The 22,324-nt window shown below is 60.1% G+C and overlaps 1 protein-coding gene across 1 annotated transcript in view; it reads left to right on the plus strand.

Annotated features, from left to right (window-relative positions):
- Positions 1 to 4,142: 4,142 nt before the first annotated feature.
- Positions 4,143 to 22,324, plus strand: part of LOC149523179 (maestro heat-like repeat-containing protein family member 7) — a 90,448-nt gene continuing 72,266 nt past the window's right edge. The window contains exons 1-4 of the mRNA XM_089769954.1: positions 4,143 to 4,369; positions 4,660 to 4,763; positions 5,075 to 5,197; positions 21,546 to 21,613. Coding sequence (XP_089626080.1) covers positions 5,180 to 5,197; positions 21,546 to 21,613 — 86 coding nt within the window. The 5' untranslated portion in view covers positions 4,143 to 4,369; positions 4,660 to 4,763; positions 5,075 to 5,179. The remainder of the gene's footprint in view (positions 4,370 to 4,659; positions 4,764 to 5,074; positions 5,198 to 21,545; positions 21,614 to 22,324) is intronic.

Genomic DNA, 22,324 nt, shown 5'->3' on the forward strand with positions numbered 1-22,324 from the left:
CTTCCAACATTGACTCTGTCTTTATTGAACAAAACTGGGGGAGACTGGGAAAAGGAGGTGGGAGAGGGGAAGATTAAGGCTGGGAGAGGGGAGGGCAACTAACATGATAAGGGGTTGGGAACAGGTCCCAGATGAAGAGAGGCTACAGAGACTGGGGCTGTTCAGCTTAGAAAAGAGGAGACGGAGGGGGGACAGGATAGAGGTCTCTAAAAGCAGGGGTTGGGTGGAGAGGGTGCATTGAGAAAAGTTCTTCCTGAGTTCCCATAAAGAAGGACTAGAGGACACCAAAGGAAAGGACTGGGTAGCAGGCTTGAAACTAGTAAGAGAAAGTTGTTCTTCTTGACAAAGCAAATAGTTAACCGGTGGAACTCCTTGCTGCAGGAGGCTGTGAAGGCTACAACTAGAACAGAGTTGAAAGGGAAGTGAGATCAAGTCATGGAGGTTGGGTCCATGGAGTAGTCTTAGCCAGGGGGTAGGAGTGGTGTCCCTGCCCAAAGTTTGTGCAAGGCTGGAGAGGGATGGCACGAGACAAATGGCTTGGTCACTGTCTTTGGTCCATCCCCTCCACGGTCCCTAGGGTTGGCCGCTGTCGGCAGACAGGCTACTGGGCTAGATGGACCTTTGGTCTGACCCAGGACGGCCATTGTAAGCTCAGGGCTCAGGGTCGGGGGTCTCAGTGGACCCCCTTGATTTTCATGCAAACCTGCTCCTGGGTGGCCAGGCTGGCAGCTCTCCTGCCCTAGATGGCCACTTTCCTGTGCCTAGTGCGGAGATCGTGGACGAGGTCCACGATGTCCGCACTAGCCCAGGAATGTACCCGCCTCTTGCGGTCCCGGGCAAGCTTCCGGGAGCCGCCAGCCTGGTCCCGGGAAGAGGGGGTGGGCTGGGGGACATCGGGTGGGTGGCTCTGTGCCGTGCCAGGTGCAGGGTCTGCTGGCTGGGTGCTAGCAGGCTTGCACCTGGCACGGGCACCGTAGCCAGCCCGTGCCCCTTTAAGGGGTCCGGGACCGGGAGGGGGGCATAGAGTTTCCCTGGTGTTGGCCAGAGTGGCCACCAGGGAAACTTGGGGAGGGCTAGCCTCCCACTCGTTCGAATTAAGGGGCTACACAGCCCTTAATTCGAACTAGTAAGTTCGAACTAGGCTTAAGCCTCGTAAAATGAGGTTTTCCTAGTTCGAACTAAGCGCTCCGCTAGTTCGATTCAAATTCGAACTAGCGGAGCGCTAGTGTAGCGGCTATGAATGTTAGTTCGAACTAACGTCCGTTAGTTCGAACTAACATTGTAGTGTAGACATACCCTTCCATCCTTAGCCAAAGAGGAACAAGCCAGTTAGCCCAGGGAAATAAAAGAAAGGGAGAGCGGTGACGGAAAACCCTGTGTCTGTCATTTTTTCAAATGATCTATCTTGCCTAAAAGCCTGTCAGGGATTGGGCTCTGTTGCAGGAGGTGCTGGCGAAACACTCCGTGGATTTGGGTGCTACAATTCCTGAGTGTCGTCCGCCTTCCTGCCCCCTCCCCCCACCGAAGCGCTTTGGAAGGCTCACAAAGGACAGAGACCTGCCTTTTGAAAATCCGACTCCCCACCGGTGTCTCAAGACAGGCGGCTCTCTCTCGCCAAAAACGGAGGCAGCAGCGTGGGATGACAGGCAGCCAGGTCGCAAGGGGAGGTGCTTTTTAGACCAGTTCCCTCCTGGCACTCCGTACTGCTGCCTCTGTATCAGAGGCAGCAGCACAAGCTGGCAGCAGCCCTTGCCTGGGGGCTGGGTCTGAGCTTCTGGACCTGGTGCAAACTGGAACTGAGCGAGGCTGCCTGCCTGCCTGGCTCCTAACACACTGTAAATGCAGAGCCGCAGAGGGGGTAGGTCCCGCACCCAGCGCGAGCCAGGACTGAGACAGCTGGCCCCTGGGGACTATCGAAAAGTCAAGTAACCGATAAGAAATCATGAGGTTAATTGACTACTCAGTGAATATCTAACGTCCCTAATCCCTTTTCATAGTTCCCCTCTGGACTCTCTCTCCTAAAGCATGGCCCTGAGATCTGGACACAGTGCTCCAGCTGAGGCCTCCTCCGTGCCAAATAGCTAGGAGAGTGACCTCCCATGTCTGCCGTACGTCTCCTACCACGCCCCAGGGCTATGCCCTCTTACTGAAGGGCTTTGTGTCTGAGATCGCTTCTCTCCTAGGCTACGTCTACACAACGAGTTTTTTTGGCAACAAATATGCTAACGAGGGACTCTATGACACGCAATGTCATTTGCATATTTTCTGCCGATCCGTTTTTGTGCTCGGGGTTTGTGCGCAAAACCAAGCCATGTGGATGTTTACTTTTTGTGCAAAAAACCCCCTTTTCCCACAAGATCCCTATGCCTGCAAAAAGGCCGACCGATCTTGTGCAAAAAGGGGCTTTTGCCTAAAAAGAAAACATCCACATGGCTTGTTTTTGCGTGTTCTTGCGAAAAAACTTGTGGCGCGTCTACACTCTACGTGTGTTCTTGCAGAAGTAAATTTGCAGTAAAGCATCAGAGAACAGGGCTCCTTGCACAGGAGTTATTCCTCTCCCGACGATGACTAAGCCCCCTTTGTGCAAGAGCTGTTGTGCAAGAAGGCAGCGTGGACGGGCACCAGGGGCTTCTTGAGCAAGACACTTTTATGGCTAAAATGACCATCAGAGCTTTCTTGCACAAGAGAGCGTTCACACTGCCATGGACGCTCTTGTGCAAAAGCCCATGGCAGGGTGGAGGCACTCTTGCACGAGACCTTTTGCGCAAGAACTCCGGCGTGAAACAGCTCTCGTGCAAGAAGCCTGCAGTGTAGGGCAGGGAGCAGCCTATGAGGGAGGGGGAGGGACCCCTAGTAATGGCTCAAACTTCCCAGGGGGGTGGCCAGAGGCAGGACATTTGCCTGGCAGGGTGAGGGGGGGGCGGTGACCTCACAGGGGCTTTGGGCAGCCCTCAGCATATAAGGCAAAGGGCAGGTGGGGAGGTGATGACCTCACAGAGGGACCCACATCTCAGGCTGATAAAAGCGGGGGGCGGGCCCAGGGGACTTTGGAGACCCCCGGTTGCTTTAGCTCTGGTGCGTCTCCTCCTCACGGTTCGTTCGCGTTCTGTGAGTTCCACATCCCGACACCTTTGTGACGAAGGTAAGAGCCCCCAGGGGTTGGATCCCGCCCGGGGCCGGCTGGGTTCCAGGCAGGCCCAGCCCTCGGTCAAGGGCCAGAAGGTGATTCCTCACCTGGGCTGCGTCCTTAGCGCCACTGGGGCTTTCTCCTGGTTGGTTTCCCTTTTCCTCCATCCCCCCACATTTCTGCTCTGTTCTTGCCTCCTCTGTGACCTTCCCTTGCTGCCTCCCCCAGCTTGGGACCCAACAGACTAGCTGAAGGACGGGGGGTGGTTTGCAGGAGCCGTGGGGTGGGGGATGCAGCCCCCATTGTGGGGACTGGGGAGGTGGGGCTGGAACAAGTCTATGCCGGTGTCTTTGGGGAGAACGCTCCACCCCCCACACCTTAGATTCTCCCCTGATTGGCCAAGAAGGGGCTGTTGATGGGCAGGAGACTCGTGGAATGAGGAGTAACGGTAGTTTGAACTAGGAAGCCTAGTTCGAACTACCTAGTTCGTGCCCCGTGTAGCCGCGCTGCACGGGGTTCGAACGAGCGGGGTTTTAAAAATGGCGGCTCCCCGCTTATGCAAATGAAGCCCGGGAAATTCAAATCCCGGGCTTCATTTGCAAGTGCGGTATGCCTACATTACCCTCCTAGTTCGAACTAGCGGGGTAGTGTAGACATACCCTCAGGTCCTTGCAGTGCCTGTGCAAGACCGAACCGATAAGCAAGGGGCCATTTGGGGGCTGGGGGCAGTCGCTCTGGGGAGCTGGAACCCCTGGATTTCGCTCTGCAGGCTGCGCCCCAAGCTCCCCTTTGCTCCCCTCATTTGCAGCATGGCCAAACGTTTTCGGCTGTGGTTCAAGAAAGCCCTGAAGATGGCCCCAGGGCCGGTGGGGAGCAGCTTCTCCGTCCCCGCGGGCGGGGAAGCTGGATCCCACCAGCTCGGGGCGACTCGCCCACCGGCCAGGCCCCCCCGGACCTGGCTCCAGAGGCGGCTGGGCAGGCGGGACCCAGCCCAGCGGGGGAGCCGGGTAGGGTGGCTCCGGGGCCTCCTCTGTGGAGAGAAACACCTGCCCCGGGAGCCCAGCCCCCATTACCACCAGGGGGCATCGCCCTGCCCGGCCCCCGGGGACCTGCCAGTCTCCGGGAGCCCCCAGCCCGTCGCTCCCCGCACCAGCCCCTGCAGCTGTGGGTCCAGGTCCGTCAGCAGCAGCGCCTGGGCCTCCAGCTGCAGCCGGGCCACCTCCTGCAGCCGCTCAGACCCAGGTGAGGGGCCGTGAACACGCTGGGCCCAGGGGCTCACCCAGTACCCGGGGGGGGGGAGGGGCAGCCCCAGTGTCTGCCCCGCACCCTGGGCAATGGATGGGGGCGGGGGCTGCTTGGCTCTCTTGTTCCTGGTGGGGGCTCTGCTGAGGGCGTTGGCAGATGTGAGGGTGGCAGGGGGATGGGTCCCTGCGAGGGGCGTGTGGGGCCCAACCTGCCCTGGGTCCCTGACATGGGGGCGCGTGACCCCTGCTGGCCGCTGGAGTCACCCTGGTCCCTTCCCTCCCGCACAGAGCCCCCCTGCGCCTCGGCGGAGCTCTGCCAGGAGCGGGTGGACTCCCGGGTGGAGGAAGGGGCCATCTACGACATCGAAGAGCAGCTCCACACCCGGGACACGGTAGGAACCTTCTCCACACGGGGGGGACCCGAGATTGTCCGGCCCCTTCCCAGCACGTCCCCCCCTCCGGGAGGGGCTTGTCCCTGGGGATCCCCCTGGGGCCCCTTCTCCTGCATGACCTGGGCCCCCCAAGCTGGGGGCTCTTGTCATGCACCAGCTGGGCCCCCACAAGCCTGAGGCAGCAGTTGGGGGGGAGTGTGGGTGCTTGGACAACCGGCAGCTCCCACCTCCACTCCTGGGAGGCCTGAGCCCTGCAGCTGTCCGTGGGGGGCAGGCAGGCCCCAGGCTCACAGACTCTCTCTGGGGCGCAGAGCCCAGCCGCCCTGCAGCGGTTCCTTCTGGCCGTCACCCCCGCCTGCCTCGCCGCCCTCCAAAGGGGCGAGGACACCCTGGCGCCGCGCTGCTGCAAGGACACCATGATGGCCAGGATCGTTGTAAGCGAGTCGCGGCGGCCGGGAGGAGGGGAGGGGATACGTGGGGTGGACAGGGGTCTGCCTGGGCCATGGCGGCGGGTGGGGGTGCTGGAAACGGGATGGGTGGAGCCAGGAGGGCTGGAGGTGGACATGGGGAGGGCGGGTGGGGATGCTGGAGGAGGGAGGGACACAGAAATGGGGCAGGTCTGGGGTGCCGGACAGGAAGGGGGATTCGGGACAGGGAGGGGTCTCCCCGGGCCATGGGGGGCTGGAAGGGAGCCGAGCGGGCTGCTGGGGATGCGCCTGGGGAGCAGGGATGAGGAGGTTCAGAGGCTGGTCACCAGGGCAGGGAGGGGCAGGAGACGGCCTGGGGACAAGGATTGAGCTGGTCCCGGTTTGGGAGGGGGGTGCTGGGAGGGGCCCTGTGTCGGGCAGGGGGGCTACAGGGCAGCGGGAGGCAGTGGGGTTGGATCCTGCTGGGTGGGGGCGCTGGCCGTGTGAGCGTCTCTTGGGGGCCCAGCCTCACACGCCCCTTTGTCTCCTTGGGTCTCACAGGAGATCATGGAGGACTCGCCCCCCCGCTGGTCTTGGCCGACTGCCTCAACGCCGCCTGCAGCCTCAGGTACCGACCCCCCCCCCCCGCCGACTCCCCCAGAGCAGATCCCCTGGCCAGGGAGTGGGAAGGTCTCTGTCTCCTGCTGCTGAATTAACAGTCTCTGCCCCTCTCTCCTGCCAGCACCTTGCAGCCTCCCCTGCGGGCCCAGCTCCTGAGCCCCCTGCTGACGGCGGCCGTGGGACAGACAGTGTCTGGGGACTGGCAGCAGGAGCCCATCCACACTCAGGTATGTCCCTCCGGGCCCTGCTCCCGGGCTGGGCTGGAGCTCCAGAGAGGAGTGGGGGGCAGAGGGAGGGAAGAAGCTGCAGGTTTGGATCCTTCCCTCCAGGGTTCCCGTTGCTCTCCCGGGGGGCCCGTCCCTTCCACGCCCAGCCTGGGCTCCTCCCTGCTCTGCGAGGCGGCTCAGACCCTGCTCAAGGCTGCACCCCGGAGCCAGCGGGTGGCCTGGATTCCCCAACCCCCCTCTGACCCAGGGCTCCCCCTTGTCTTGCAGCAGTTCATCCGGGCCCTTCCCTACGACCTCCAGGCCCTACTGGCGAGCCTCCTCGCCGAGTCCCCAGACACCGCCCGGCTGCAGCTCATAATGGAGGTGAGCCCCGTGGGGGGGACGGGGCCATTGTCCCTGCTTCCTCGGGGGGGGGCCGAGAGAGGAGCAGTGTCAGTGGCTGGGGGGGGCACAGTCCGAGAGGAGCCCCAGGCTCTGCCCAGAACCGGCACCTCCCTACGGGTCCTGACCTGCCTCTTTCCCCCCCAGCACCTGAGCCCGTGGCTGGAGTCCCGCCTGCCCCAGGAGCGAGCCAGGGCCCTTGGCAGCACCACGGCCCTGCTGGGAGTCGCCACCACCCTCCCGGGGTTTGACGTAAGTGACCTCGGAGCCGGGGGGTCTGGGGCTGCAGGGCGCGGGGCTGGGAGCGTCCCCGGGAGGCAGAGGCAGGGCCGGGAATGGGCCGGGAATGGGCCGGGAATGGGCCGCGTTCTCCTTTCCCCGGGGAGGGGCGACCCTGGGCCCTTCAGGGGGGCTCTTGAGGGACTGGGCCTGGGGACTGGGGAGTGGCCGTCAGTGGATCCCCTTGTTCCACCCCCGGAGTGACCCTTCAGTTGGGGCCATTGCTCAGGGTTGTCTCCTCGCAAGGCCGGCCCCGCCCCGCCCCGGGAGGTGTCTCTGTCCGTCCCCCGAGCTCAGACCCGCCTCGGCGGCCATTTGCATGGGACGTGCAGCCCCAGGATGCTGAGGGACCCCCCCTCTTCTCTCCCCTCAGAACTCCGCCGACTGGCCGAGGATGGGTCACCACGTGGCCCAGCTGGGCCTTTTTATTTCGGACCCATCCGAAGACGTCAGCCGGCTGGCCCGGGAGGGGGTGCACAGCCTGTATCAACTCCTCCTGCACCACAGGGGTAAGGAACCCAGCCGGGACCTGGGCCCCAGGGACACCCTGAGGGTGCCGGCGGCGGGGGGAGGGGACCCAGCCCTTTTCCCCCAGACTGGCCCAAGGGGGGATGCGTCCCTCTGTGTTCCCCTTCTGCCCCCTGTGCCCCTCCATTTGCCCAGGGATGCCTGCAGGGACCCGTGGGAGGGGAAGGGCTCAGACCTGCCAGCAGAATGACCCTGTTGTGTCTCTTGCAGGCCTCAACATCCACCAGGCAGAGGACCTGTGGTGCAGACACTACTACAAAGAAAGATGGGTCCTGGCTCACAGCAACAGCGTGAGGGTGGGAGAGGTAAGGACGCGCTGCCAGGGCAGGGCAGGGCTCGGGGGTGGGGCTGGCTGGGGCCCTCGTGGGGGTAGGAGGGTCTTGGGGGCAGGAGGAAGCTGTGACCTGGGGCAGGGGTTGGGGTGCCGGGTGAGGAGAGCGTCTGGGTGCAGGGTCTGGAAGGGAGTTTGGGGGAGGAGGAAGCTGTTTTAGCCCCAGGAGTTGGGGCCGGGCTCTGGGCCGTCAGCTGAAACCTCCTGTGCTCTTGATTCCAGGTCTTTGGGCAGCTCTTCACAGCAGAGCAGGAGAATTGCTTTTTGGACAAGGCTCTGCTCGCTGCCCGCTCCCCCCTGCGGCGCCCCAGCCAGGCCGGGCTGGTCCTGGCCCACGCCCTGCATGGGCAGGCCCATCAGCTCCTGGAATACATGGTGAGCAGCCGGAGCAGATCAGGAGAGTGGGGCAGGGCCAGGGTCTCCTTCCCATCCCCTCAGGGAGTCCCCCGCCCCTTTCCTCAGGCTGCCCCCACCCCACGTCCCTGCTGGCAGAATCCCTCCTGCCCCTGCGAGCGTCCCTGGGGGTGGGGGAGGCTCTGAACACAGAAACTGTCCTAGGAGGCGGGAGGGGGCCGAGGTGTCAGGAGCTCTGGGGGGGGGGGGGTCAGGAGCTCACCCTGCGGGCCTGACGGGGGGTGACCAGAGAGCAGGGGGAGGAGGGTGGAAATGCTGGGGGGCCAGTTCCCCTGAGTCCCCAGGGATGAATGTGACGGATTCTGCTTCCCTTGCAGCAGGAAGACAGCCAGTGAGAGCAGCAAGAGCTGAGGAGCCAGCAGCTGCGTCCCCCTCCCCCCAACCCTCCCAATTGTATAGAATTGTATTTACATTCTCATTAAACAATGTTTCAAAAAACATTTGGATCAGGCTTGGTCAATAATTTTTAATGGGGGGGGGCCATTTTGGCAACTGATCAAGGGCCACATTTCTACCGAGGGGTTTGGGGTCTGGGACGGGGCGGTTGGGTGCAGAAGGGAGCTTAGAGTAGGAGCCTCGTTCGCCCTGAGATGGGGACACTGTGCAGACGCGACTCTTGCACCTACAGCAGGGCCTTGTCGTGGTGAGAACGCCAATGAGCACTTCAGTGGCGGTTACCTTCCTACCTCCCATTGACGTTCCATGGGAACTGAGCACCTCACTTTGTACCTTTCACCATCACACCTCCCGTCCTTTGGCCAAGATCCATAAAGCTACATAAAACCCACCTGCAAGCAGCTTTATGGATCTAGGCCAAAGGACAGCGCTCATGTAACCCACACACCTACTGGGTGGGTTGTACTGTCCCAGCCAGTGGCACGGAGACCACATGCAGCGACAGTGACTGGGCTCTGCAACTTTAGCGGCTTTTACCTCATGCAGTAGAGGAGGCTCCAGACTTACAACCCAGGTAACAGAACTTTTGCGTTCTCCTCCAGCAGCAGGCGCTCCTACACAGCTGGACTGAGTACAACACCTGCAAATAACCCAGGGTATGTCTACACTACCCCGCTAGTTCGAACTAGGAGGGTAATGTAGGCATACCGCACTTGCAAATGAAGCCCGGGATTTGAATTTCCCGGGCTTCATTTGCATAAGCGGGAAGCCGCCATTTTTAAATCCCCGCTGGTTCGAACCCCGTGCAGCGCGGCTACACGGGGCACGAACTAGGTAGTTCGGACTAGGTTCCTATTCCGAACTACCGGTACACCTCATTTCACGAGGAGTAACGGTAGTTCGGAATAGGAACCTAGTCCGAACTACTTAGTTCGAGCCCCGTGTAGCCACGCTGCACGGGGTTCGAACCAGCGGGGATTTAAAAATGGCGGCTCCCCGCTTATGCATATGAAGCCCGGGAAATTCAAATCCCGGGCTTCATTTGCAAGTGCGGTATGCCTACATTACCCCACTAGTTCGAACTAGCGGGGTAGTGTAGACATACCCCCAGTTAGTTAATGCAAGCATAAAGATGCAGATGGACCAGATGCAACCATTCATTAACTTCCAGGCCAGAGAGGGCCATTGTGATCTTCAGTCTAGCCTGGCATCCTATGAAGTGCACACAGGCCCTTCTCTTCCACTTGTTTAAACAGAGGCACCCTGGGGCACCTTAAAGACTAACACGTGTATTTGGGCATCCGCTTCCAGGGGTAAAAACACTTGCACCTGCTTTTCCTCCGCAACAGCTGATGCCCAAATAAATCTTCAAGGTGCCACAGGACTCCTTGTTAGTACTGACTATTGGGGTTGCCCCTCTAAGGCTATGTCTACACTGCAGGCTTTTTGCACAAGAACAGCTGTTCTTTCGCAAAAACTTGCAGAGTGTCTACACTGCGTGCGTGTTTTTGCACAAGTATTACAGTACAGCATCAGCAAACAGGGCTTCTTCCGGAAGAGTTATTCCTCTCCCTACGAGGAATAAGCCCTCTTGCACAAGAGCTCTTCCAGAAGGCGGCAGTGTAGACAGGCAACATGAATTTCTTGCGCAAAAAACCCCTACGGCTAAAATGGCCATCAGAGCTTTCTTGTGCAAGAGAGTGTCGACACTGCCATGGATGCTCTTGTGCAAAAGCACATCTCTTCCACAAAAGCACATGGCAGTGTGGACACGCTCGTATGGAAGACCTTTTGCACAAGAACTCTTCTGCAAAACAGTTCTTGTGCAAGAAGCCTGCAGTGTAGACAGAGCCCACGAGTTTCAGAGGGGTAGCTGAGTGAGTCTGTAACAGGAAAAACTTAAAACACAACATATAGTCACCTTAAAGATTAACAAACCGTGTCGATGGGATCATGAGCTTTCCTGGGCATAGCCCACTTCTTCAGATGACTGGAGTGTTGTATGTCCAGAACCAAAATGAACAGGGGAGGAAAAAATGGGAGGGGGGGAAAGGAGGCAGGGGGTATGTAAATATCACAGGGAAAACCCAGCTGGTATGTAACAGGCACCACTGATAAGAGTTGTTGGGAATTTCCCAGGAACCGATCGGGGTTTCTTAGGAACAAGTTTAAAAAGGGGTGAGAATCGGGGTGAACTGGGTGGATGCCTGGGTGAGGGTTGTGTCGAACAACGCAGGGAGGGAAAAGCAGGAGCGTGGGGCGTGAGGGCAGGTGAGCGCTGCGGTGAAAGCCACGTGCGCAGGCCGGGCCGGGCCGGGCCCCTCTCTCCTCCAGCTGACTAGCAACTTGCAACTTCCACTGCCGGCCCAGGTGGCCCTCGAAGGGCAGAGCTTCCCCTTCCCTGCGCCCGCCCCTGGGGCCCTCCAGCCAATGGGAAGCGAGGGCTAAGGTTGCTGGTGTTTCAACATTCGGAGCCGGCTGGCACAGCTGCTTCCGCGGGCCCGGGGGCTGCGAGCAGGCAGGAGGCGGAGGTGAGGGGCGGGGGGCGGTGACTCCTGGCCCCTCAGCGCAGGGGGGTCCGGGTCCGTCCGGGGTTACCAGGCCGCGCGCTCCCCTCGCTCTTGGAGGCGACGCTGGTGCCAGTGTCTGCTTCAATGCGACCCTACAATAACAAGCCCCAATCGGCCGAGTCGCTGCTTGTTTCACCTCGTGTCCCCCTGCGCTGCAGAAATCCCGCCTGTGCTGGGCCAGCCCCGAGGCACGGGGTTGCCCCTGGATTGTAAGCAAGCTGCCCCCTTCTCCCCCATGCTCCCCATTCCCTGAATATCAGTCCTGCCCCCGCAGCCTGCACAAATCTTCATCCTTTAGGACCAAATAGGAAGGGGAGGGGGCGAGGGATTATTTTCTTTATTCCCACCCCCCCTAACGGAAGGAGCTGTTCTCTGTGTCTGTGTTTACAAACCAAGGAACGTGTTTCTCCCTGGTTTGGGTTGGGGGTTTTTTTTGCCTGTTTCTTGACAAGATTGATTGAAATGTTGGTCTGACTGGAGCAGTCCCCAAGTTTAGCGCCCTGCCCTGAAGCAGGACGAAGTCAACCAAGACCTATGGGTTTGTCTAACCCTGTCTAATTCTTTCTTCCCACCCATGCTTCCCCAGAAGGGATCAGACAGGCTGTACACAGCGGGTGTTTAAGTCTCAGCTTGACAAAGCCCTGGCCGGGTTGATTTAGTTGGGATTGGTCCTGCCTAGAGCAGGGGGCTGGATTTGATGACCTTCTGAGGTCTCCTCCAGCTCTATGATTCTATGATTCCCTCCCCTTTCCTTCACCAGCATTAATATCCTTTTGCAGTGAGTTCCAGAGGTTGATTATACACTTCAAAATACGTCCGTTTTAACTAGAGCTGGAAGGAAGTTTTCAGAGGGGGTGTTTTTCCATTGGAAAACGCTGATTTTAGTGACCTTTTGTTTGGAAGGGGAAAACTCCACCATTTCAGAACATTAAAATGTAGTTTTCCATTCCTGAAATGACTCTTTGTTTGGTCTCTTTAAAGTTTATCTTCCGTAATCCACTGTAATAAATTTTTAAAAAGTCAAAATCTAAACAAAATGTGAATTTATTTGCAGAACTGTGATCAGGAAAAAAAAGTCAATATCCTGGAATTTCTAGTCCCAGTTCAACCCTACTTTTAGCCACCTTGGTGCCAGGGATGTAAAATCTCATTTAATTAGCTAACCAGTTAAACAATACGTTGAACCAGTTAACCGATTAAATGGGACACGTAGGGCGAGTGGTCCCCCTGCGTGTTAAAGATGGGCTTGGAGCAGCCCCCACACCTACCCCCGTGGCACACTGCTGTGACTGCTGAGCAACCCTACCCATGGTGTGCCAGAGTGCCCTCTGCCTATGGCTGGTGGAGGGCTGCTCCAGCCCCCTCTGGTTAACCATAACCGGCTTACTGGTTAACCATTCACTTCCGAACTTGGTGTCCCCACTGCTAACATTAGGACAGTGGTCCTCAACACGGTGCCCGCATTTGTATGCGCCCGCCAAGTGCTCAGGGCTGGCCTGGCCCCGGGCACGTGGCACATGTGCGGTGCCGGAGCTGGCCCCGGGCGCATGGTGCACGGTGAGCGCCGGCCCCGGGGGCGCCGCAGATTGGCTGCCCGCGCTATGGCCACGTGGTGCATGGGGGGAGCGCAGGCCCCGGGCGCGCGGCACTTGCAGGGTGCGCCAGCCCTCAGTGCGCAGCACTTCGAGAGCACCGGCCCCGGGCGCGCGGTGCTTGGGGGGGAGAGTGTCAGCGCCAGCGCAGGCCCCGGGCGCGCGGTGCTTGGGGGGAGAGCGCCGGTCCCAGGCGTGCGGCGCTTGGGGGGCCCGGCCCTGGGCGTGCGGTGCTTGTGGGGGGGGGCGGCCCTGGGAATGTGGCTATGGGGGGGCCCTGCCCGGGAATGTGGCTATGGGGGGGTCCCCGCCCCCGGGTGCACAATGGGGGTCCCCGCGCCAGGGCGCCCTGCGAGCAAACGGCCACGCCCCTTGGCGCCGGGAAACCTCAAATGGTTGGGGACCACTGCATTAGGAGAAGCCGTTGGCTGCCTGCCCCGCCCTGCCCCATTCCTTCTTTTACATTCCCCTGCTCCCATGGGGGTCACGCTGCCCCCCTTTGAGAGCTGATGCTGAAAAGTGCTGGGAAAGCTCGGGGCGATTATCTGCCTGACCCCGGTGAATAGGAGCTGGCAAAGGCCCTGAAGTGTGACAGACCCTGGAGCTGTGACCAGCCCTTTCACCCAGCAGGATGTGCCGAATGCCCCAGGGGACCAAGGGATGGTGGGCGTGGCACTTCAAGCACACCTTGATTTTCTTCTGTCAGGGCTGGGGCATGGGACCGTCCAGGCTGGGTTCCTGTGATTTCCCGCGCGTGCTGGGCGGATGGTTTCCTGTCCAGTGCAGATTGCCGCTGGTGCGGGACCTCTGCATATAAACGCTGGGTAAGTCCTGGTGGGTTTTTAATGGGCAGTGTCATGTGGTTTGGTAACTCAGGGTGCCCCTGTATAAAACTATGGGACACCAACATCTTGAATACTGTGTACAGATGTGGTCTCCTCACCTCAAAACAGATATTTTGGCCTTGGAAAGGGTTCAGAAAAGGGCAACTAACATGATTAGGGGTTTGAAACGGGTCCCATATGAGGAGAGGTTAAAGCGATGGGACTTTTCAGTTTAGAAAAGAGGAGACTGAGGGGGGATATGATAGAGGTCTATAAAAACATGAGTGGTGTGGAGAGGGTGAATCAAGAAAAGTGATTTATTAGTTCCCATAATAGAAGAACTAGAGGACACCAAATGAAGTTAATGGGTAGCAGGTTTAAAACTAATAAAAGAAAGTTCTTCTTCACACAGCGTGTAGTCAACCTGTGGAACTCCTTGCCAGAGGAGACTGTGAAGGCTAGGACTATAACAGGATTTAAAGAGAAGCTAGATAATTTCACGGAGGTTAGGTCCATAAAAGGCCATTAGCCAAGAGATAGAAATAGTGTCCCTGGTCTCTGTTTGTGGAAGGCTGGAGAAGGATGGCAGGAGACAAATCGCTTGATCATTGTCTTTGGTCAACCCTCTTTGGGGCACCTGGTGCTGGCCACTGTCAGCAGACAGGCTACCCAGTACTGCCGTTCTTATGTTAGGGTTCTTGGTTGGGGCACAGGGCAGAGCCCATCGGTTCAGAGCTGCTAAGAGCAGAGTTATTTGCACTTACATCCCAGCCAGACTCCCTCGTATCCCCTAACACAGGGCTGGGGGGATCCTTTTTTGGGTCGGGGGCCACAGAGAAATCCGTCGGGCCTTGTAGGAGTTGGGCGGCAGGAGTGGAGCTTAGTGCCTACGGGGCCAAGGGAAACAGAGAGGGCACCATGTCCACAGGGCCGGGGTGCCATTTTCCCTAGGGCCTCCGGGGGGGTGGGGGGGGGGGAGTGTGTCTATGGTCTAGGAGCCAGGGCCCACCAAAGATGAATCCGACCCAGGCTCTGGTACATCTCTGCAGCGCTGCCGGCCGGTTCCCCCACCTCTTGGTCCTCAACCCAACTAGACCCGCTTCCCGACGGCTGGTTGCCCCCCGGCCAGCCCCGCTCCCTCCAGCCCCCTCCCAGCCAGCCCTGCTTCCCGGCGGCCGGTTCCCCCCCACCCCCTCTCTTCCAGCCAGTCCCGCCCCCCCCCCCGCCCCGGCCCCTGCGGTTCGGTATTTTTTTTAAACCATCTGGTAACCCTAGCAGGTGGGGGTGAAAAGTGCATGGAAATGCCTGCACAGGCGCGTCTGGGAATGAGATGCTGCTCTAACATCTCCGCCTCTGTTCACTTCCAGCCCCTGCCTCGTGGCGCTGGCCCCCCCGTGGCCTGGGAGGGCTCCCCAGGCGCACCATGGCCCGGCATAGCAAGCTGCAGAAGCACGTCCTGAGCCTATACAGGCAGTTCCTGCGCGCCGGCCGGGAGAAGCCGGGATTCCTGCCTCGCATCCAGGCTGAGTTCCGGAAGAACGCCAGCATCCCCCGGGCCGACGTGATGCACATCGAGTATCTGCTCCGCCGTGGCCAGAGGCAGCTGGCGCAGCTCCGAGACGCGAACACCAAACAGATGGGCACCTTTGTCCAAGCCAAGCCGGAAGAGCAGTGACCCCTGCTGGTTGGCGCAAGCGTCTGTCTTGTACTGGGACGGTTGGGGGTGAATTCACAGATCAGCCTTCCTGGTTCTCACATCCCTGTGCACCCCTCGTGTCCAAACACAGGTGCCTGGCTTGGCATTTGCTGAGCTAAGGTGTCTTTATTGGCAGCCAAGCTTTTAAACAGTTCAGGTGTGGATGGGTGATCTGGAGGAGATGCTCTTGTTTCCAGGACCTGGTACACAATTCATTCTACCCCTGCTGGCTCCTCTCTTCGGGTATGTCTACACTACAGCGCTAGTTCGAACTAAGCTAATTCGAACTAACGCGTCTAGAACTAAAAACTAGTTTTGCTAATTCGAACTAGCAAGTCCACTTTGAGTGGACTCTGAACAGGGCTTAAGGATGGCCGGAAGCAGTGCCAGCAGGGCATCAGAGGAGGACTTAGAGCGTGGAGATGCAGTCTCAGGCTAGCCGAGGGCTGCGCTTAAAGGGTCCCGACCCCCACCCCGGACAGACAGTTCTAAGGGGTGCCCCGCTTGAAAACCAGTCCTGGCTTGGAGTGCCCGGAGTACCCACACTGGGCACATCACACCACTCAGCCATCAGCCCGGCTGCACTTGCCGCAGGCTGCCATCTGGGGAGAGGGGGTAATCGGGGGGCTGCAGGAGAGCTTCCACCCCCAGAAGCCTGCAGAGCCAGCCCAGTCCTCCCCATCGGGGGCTCGTACCCCATTCCTCCCTCACCTCCTTCCACTTACCCTTCCCTAGCCCCCCTTCTTATTGATGTACAAAATAAAGATAACGTTTCTTCCAACATTGACTCTGTCTTTATTGAACAAAACTGGGGGAGACTGGGAAAAGGAGGTGGGAGAGGGGAAGATTAAGGCTGGGAGAGGGGAGGGCAACTAACATGATCAGGGGTTGGGAACAGGTCCCAGATGAAGAGAGGCTACAGAGACTGGGACTGTTCAGCTTAGAAAAGAGGAGACGGAGGGGGGACAGGATAGAGGTCTCTAAAAGCAGGGGTTGGGTGGAGAGGGTGCATTGAGAAAAGTTCTTCCTGAGTTCCCATAAAGAAGGACTAGAGGACACCAAAGGAAAGGACTGGGTAGCAGGCTTGAAACTAGTAAGAGAAAGTTGTTCTTCTTGACAAAGCAAATAGTTAACCGGTGGAACTCCTTGCTGCAGGAGGCTGTGAAGGCTACAACTAGAACAGAGTTGAAAGGGAAGGGAGATCAAGTCATGGAGGTTGGGTCCATGGAGTAGTCTTAGCCAGGGGGTAGGAGTGGTGTCCCTGCCCAAAGTTTGTGCAAGGCTGGAGAGGGATGGCACGAGACAAATGGCTTGGTCACTGTCTTTGGTCCATCCCCTCCACGGTCCCTAGGGTTGGCCGCTGTCGGCAGACAGGCTACTGGGCTAGATGGACCTTTGGTCTGACCCAGGACGGCCATTGTAAGCTCAGGGCTCAGGGTCGGGGGTCTCAGTGGACCCCCTTCATTTTCATGCAAACCTGCTCCTGGGTGGCCAGGCTGGCAGCTCTCCTGCCCTAGATGGCCACTTTCCTGTGCCTAGTGCGGAGATCGTGGACGAGGTCCACGATGTCCGCACTAGCCCAGGAATGTACCCGCCTCTTGCGGTCCCGGGCAAGCTTCCGGGAGCCGCCAGCCTGGTCCCGGGAAGAGGGGGTGGGCTGGGGGACATCGGGTGGGTGGCTCTGTGCCGTGCCAGGTGCAGGGTCTGCTGGCTGGGTGCTAGCAGGCTTGCACCTGGCACGGGCACCGTAGCCAGCCCGTGCCCCTTTAAGGGGTCCGGGGCCGGGAGGGGGGCATAGAGTTTCCCTGGTGTTGGCCAGAGTGGCCACCAGGGAAACCTGGGGAGGGCTAGCCTCCCACTCGTTCGAATTAAGGGGCTACACAGCCCTTAATTCGAACTAGTAAGTTCGAACTAGGCTTAAGCCTCGTAAAATGAGGTTTTCCTAGTTCGAACTAAGCGCTCCGCTAGTTCGATTCAAATTCGAACTAGCGGAGCGCTAGTGTAGCGGCTATGAATGTTAGTTCGAACTAACGTCCGTTAGTTCGAACTAACATTGTAGTGTAGACATACCCTTCCATCCTTAGCCAAAGAGGAACAAGCCAGTTAGCCCAGGGAAATAAAAGAAAGGGAGAGCGGTGACGGAAAACCCTGTGTCTGTCATTTTTTCAAATGATCTATCTTGCCTAAAAGCCTGTCAGGGATTGGGCTCTGTTGCAGGAGGTGCTGGCGAAACACTCCGTGGATTTGGGTGCTACAATTCCTGAGTGTCGTCCGCCTTCCTGCCCCCTCCCCCCACCGAAGCGCTTTGGAAGGCTCACAAAGGACAGAGACCTGCCTTTTGAAAATCCGACTCCCCACCGGTGTCTCAAGACAGGCGGCTCTCTCTCGCCAAAAACGGAGGCAGCAGCGTGGGATGACAGGCAGCCAGGTCGCAAGGGGAGGTGCTTTTTAGACCAGTTCCCTCCTGGCACTCCGTACTGCTGCCTCTGTATCAGAGGCAGCAGCACAAGCTGGCAGCAGCCCTTGCCTGGGGGCTGGGTCTGAGCTTCTGGACCTGGTGCAAACTGGAACTGAGCGAGGCTGCCTGCCCGCCTGGCTCCTAACACACTGTAAATGCAGAGCCGCAGAGGGGGTAGGTCCCGGACCCAGCGCGAGCCAGGACTGAGACAGCTGGCCCCTGGGGACTATCGAAAAGTCAAGTAACCGATAAGAAATCATGAGGTTAATTGACTACTCAGTGAATATCTAACGTCCCTAATCCCTTTTCATAGTTCCCCTCTGGACTCTCTCTCCTAAAGCATGGCCCTGAGATCTGGACACAGTGCTCCAGCTGAGGCCTCCTCCGTGCCAAATAGCTAGGAGAGTGACCTCCCATGTCTGCCGTACGTCTCCTACCACGCCCCAGGGCTATGCCCTCTTACTGAAGGGCTTTGTGTCTGAGATCGCTTCTCTCCTAGGCTACGTCTACACAACGAGTTTTTTTGGCAACAAATATGCTAACGAGGGACTCTATGACACGCAATGTCATTTGCATATTTTCTGCCGATCCGTTTTTGTGCTCGGGGTTTGTGCGCAAAACCAAGCCGTGTGGATGTTTACTTTTTGTGCAAAAAACCCCCTTTTCCCACAAGATCCCTATTTCTGCAAAAAGGCCGACCGATCTTGTGCAAAAAGGGGCTTTTGCCTAAAAAGAAAACATCCACATGGCTTGTTTTTGCGTGTTCTTGCGAAAAAACTTGTGGCGCGTCTACACTCTACGTGTGTTCTTGCAGAAGTAAATTTGCAGTAAAGCATCAGAGAACAGGGCTCCTTGCACAGGAGTTATTCCTCTCCCGACGATGACTAAGCCCCCTTTGTGCAAGAGCTGTTGTGCAAGAAGGCAGCGTGGACGGGCACCAGGGGCTTCTTGAGCAAGACACTTTTATGGCTAAAATGACCATCAGAGCTTTCTTGCACAAGAGAGCGTTCACACTGCCATGGACGCTCTTGTGCAAAAGCCTATGGCAGGGTGGAGGCACTCTTGCACGAGACCTTTTGCGCAAGAACTCCGGCGTGAAACAGCTCTCGTGCAAGAAGCCTGCAGTGTAGGGCAGGGAGCAGCCTATGAGGGAGGGGGAGGGACCCCTAGTAATGGCTCAAACTTCCCAGGGGGGTGGCCAGAGGCAGGACATTTGCCTGGCAGGGTGGGGGGGGGGGCGGTGACCTCACAGGGGCTTTGGGCAGCCCTCAGCATATAAGGCAAAGGGCAGGTGGGGAGGTGGTGACCTCACAGAGGGACCCACATCTCAGGCTGATAAAAGCGGGGGGCGGGCCCAGGGGACTTTGGAGACCCCCGGTTGCTTTAGCTCTGGTGCGTCTCCTCCTCACGGTTCCTTCGCGTTCTGTGAGTTCCACATCCCGACACCTTTGTGACGAAGGTAAGAGCCCCCAGGGGTTGGATCCCGCCCGGGGCCGGCTGGGTTCCAGGCAGGCCCAGCCCTCGGTCAAGGGCCAGAAGGTGATTCCTCACCTGGGCTGCGTCCTTAGCGCCACTGGGGCTTTCTCCTGGTTGGTTTCCCTTTTCCTCCATCCCCCCACATTTCTGCTCTGTTCTTGCCTCCTCTGTGACCTTCCCTTGCTGCCTCCCCCAGCTTGGGACCCAACAGACTAGCTGAAGGACGGGGGGTGGTTTGCAGGAGCCGTGGGGTGGGGGATGCAGCCCCCATTGTGGGGACTGGGGAGGTGGGGCTGGAACAAGTCTATGCCGGTGTCTTTGGGGAGAACGCTCCACCCCCCACACCTTAGATTCTCCCCTGATTGGCCAAGAAGGGGCTGTTGATGGGCAGGAGACTCGTGGAATGAGGAGTAACGGCAGTTTGAACTAGGAAGCCTAGTTCGAACTACCTAGTTCGTGCCCCGTGTAGCCGCGCTGCACGGGGTTCGAACGAGCGGGGTTTTAAAAATGGCGGCTCCCCGCTTATGCAAATGAAGCCCGGGAAATTCAAATCCCGGGCTTCATTTGCAAGTGCGGTATGCCTACATTACCCTCCTAGTTCGAACTAGCGGGGTAGTGTAGACATACCCTCAGGTCCTTGCAGTGCCTGTGCAAGACCGAACCGATAAGCAAGGGGCCATTTGGGGGCTGGGGGCAGTCGCTCTGGGGAGCTGGAACCCCTGGATTTCGTTCATCAGGCTGCGCCCCAAGCTCCCCTTTGCTCCCCTCATTTCCAGCATGGCCAAACGTTTTCGGCTGTGGTTCAAGAAAGCCCTGAAGATGGCCCCAGGGCCGGTGGGGAGCAGCTTCTCCGTCCCCGCGGGCGGGGAAGCTGGATCCCACCAGCTCGGGGCGACTCGCCCACCGGCCAGGCCCCCCCGGACCTGGCTCCAGAGGCGGCTGGGCAGGCGGGACCCAGCCCAGCGGGGGAGCCGGGTAGGGTGGCTCCGGGGCCTCCTCTGTGGAGAGAAACACCTGCCCCGGGAGCCCAGCCCCCATTACCACCAGGGGGCATCGCCCTGCCCGGCCCCCGGGGACCTGCCAGTCTCCGGGAGCCCCCAGCCCGTCGCTCCCCGCACCAGCCCCTGCAGCTGTGGGTCCAGGTCCGTCAGCAGCAGCGCCTGGGCCTCCAGCTGCAGCCGGGCCACCTCCTGCAGCCGCTCAGACCCAGGTGAGGGGCCGTGAACACGCTGGGCCCAGGGGCTCACCCAGTACCCGGGGGGGGGAGGCGGGGGGGGGCAGCCCCAGTGTCTGCTCCGCAGCCAGGGCAATGGATGGGGGCGGGGGCTGCTTGGCTCTCTTCTTCCTGGTGGGGGCTCTGCTGAGGGCGTTGGCAGATGTGAGGGTGGCAGGGGGATGGGTCCCTGCGAGGGGCGTGTGGGGCCCAACCTGCCCTGGGTCCCTGACATGGGGGCGCGTGACCCCTGCTGGCCGCTGGAGTCACCCTGGTCCCTTCCCTCCCGCACAGAGCCCCCCTGCGCCTCGGCGGAGCTCTGCCAGGAGCGGATGGACTCCCGGGTGGAGGAAGGGGCCATCTATGACATCGAAGAGCAGCTCCACACCCGGGACACGGTAGGAACCTTCTCCACACGGGGGGGACCCGAGATTGTCCGGCCCCTTCCCAGCACGTCCCCCCCCCTCCGGGAGGGGCTTGTCCCTGGGGATCCCCCTGGGGCCCCTTCTCCTGCATGACCTGGGCCCCCCAAGCTGGGGGCTCTTGTCATGCACCAGCTGGGCCCCCACAAGCCTGAGGCAGCAGTTGGGGGGGGAGTGTGGGTGCTTGGACAACCGGCAGCTCCCACCTCCACTCCTGGGAGGCCTGAGCCCTGCAGCTGTCCGTGGGGGGCAGGCAGGCCCCAGGCTCACAGACTCTCTCTGGGGTGCAGAGCCCAGCCGCCCTGCAGCGGTTCCTCTTGGCCATCCCCCTCGCCTGCCTCGCCGCCCTCCAAAGGGGCGAGGACACCCTGGCGCCGCGCTGCTGCAAGGACACCATGATGGCCAGGATCGTTGTAAGCGAGTCGCGGCAGCCGGGAGGAGGGAAGGGGATACGTGGGGTGGACAGGGGTCTGCCTGGGCCATGGCGGCAGGTGGGGGTGCTGGAAACGGGATGGGTGGAGCCAGGAGGGCTGGAGGTGGACATGGGGAGGGTGGGTTGGGATGCTGGAGGAGGGAGGGACACAGAAATGGGGCAGGTCTGGGGTGCCGGACAGGAAGGGGGATTCGGGACAGGGAGGGGTCTCCCCGGGCCATGGGGGGCTGGAAGGCAACCGAGCGGGCTGCTGGGGATGCGCCTGGGGAGCAGGGATGAGGAGGTTCAGAGGCTGGTCACCAGGGCAGGGAGGGGCAGGAGACGGCCTGGGGACAAGGATTGAGCTGGTCCCGGTTTGGGAGGGGGGTGCTGGGAGGGGCCCTGTGTCGGGCAGGGGGGCTACAGGGCAGCGGGAGGCAGTGGGGTTGGATCCTGCTGGGTGGGGGCGCTGGCCGCGTGAGCGTCTCTTGGGGGCCCAGCCTCACACGCCCCTTTGTCTCCTTGGGTCTCCCAGGAGATCATGGAGGACTCGCCCCCCCCGCTGGTCTTGGCCGACTGCCTCAACGCCGCCTGCAGCCTCAGGTACCGACCCCCCCCCCCCCCGCCGACTCCCCCAGAGCAGATCCCCTGGCCAGGGAGTGGGAAATTCTCTGTCTCCTGCTGCTGAATTAACAGTCTCTGCCCCTCTCTCCTGCCAGCACCTTGCAGCCTCCCCTGCGGGCCCAGCTCCTGAGCCCCCTGCTGACGGCGGCCGTGGGACAGACAGTGTCTGGGGACTGGCAGCAGGAGCCCATCCACACTCAGGTACGTCCCTCTGGGCCCTGCTCCCGGGCTGGGCTGGAGCTCCAGAGAGGAGCGGGGGGGGGCAGAGGGCGGGAAGAAGCTGCAGGTTTGGATCCTTCCCTCCAGGGTTCCCGTTGCTCTCCCGGGGGGCCCGTCCCTTCCATGCCCAGCCTGGGCTCCTCCCTGCTCTGCGAGGCGGCTCAGACCCTGCTCTAGGCTGCACCCCGGAGCCAGCGGGTGGCCTGGATCCCCCAACCCCCCTCTGACCCAGGGCTCCCCCTTGTCTTGCAGCAGTTCATCCGGGCCCTTCCCTACGACCTCCAGGCCCTACTGGCGAGCCTCCTCGCCGAGTCCCCAGACACCGCCCGGCTGCAGCTCATAATGGAGGTGAGCCCCGTGGGGGGGACGGGGCCATTGTCCCTGCTTCCTCGGGGGGGGGGCCGAGAGAGGAGCAGTGTCAGTGGCTGGGGGGGGGGCACAGTCCGAGAGGAGCCCCAGGCTCTGCCCAGA

The sequence above is a fragment of the Pelodiscus sinensis genome, chromosome 18 (assembly GCF_052426305.1).
Source record: "Pelodiscus sinensis isolate ZL-2025 chromosome 18, ASM5242630v1, whole genome shotgun sequence".
Lineage (NCBI taxonomy): Eukaryota > Metazoa > Chordata > Testudines > Trionychidae > Pelodiscus > Pelodiscus sinensis.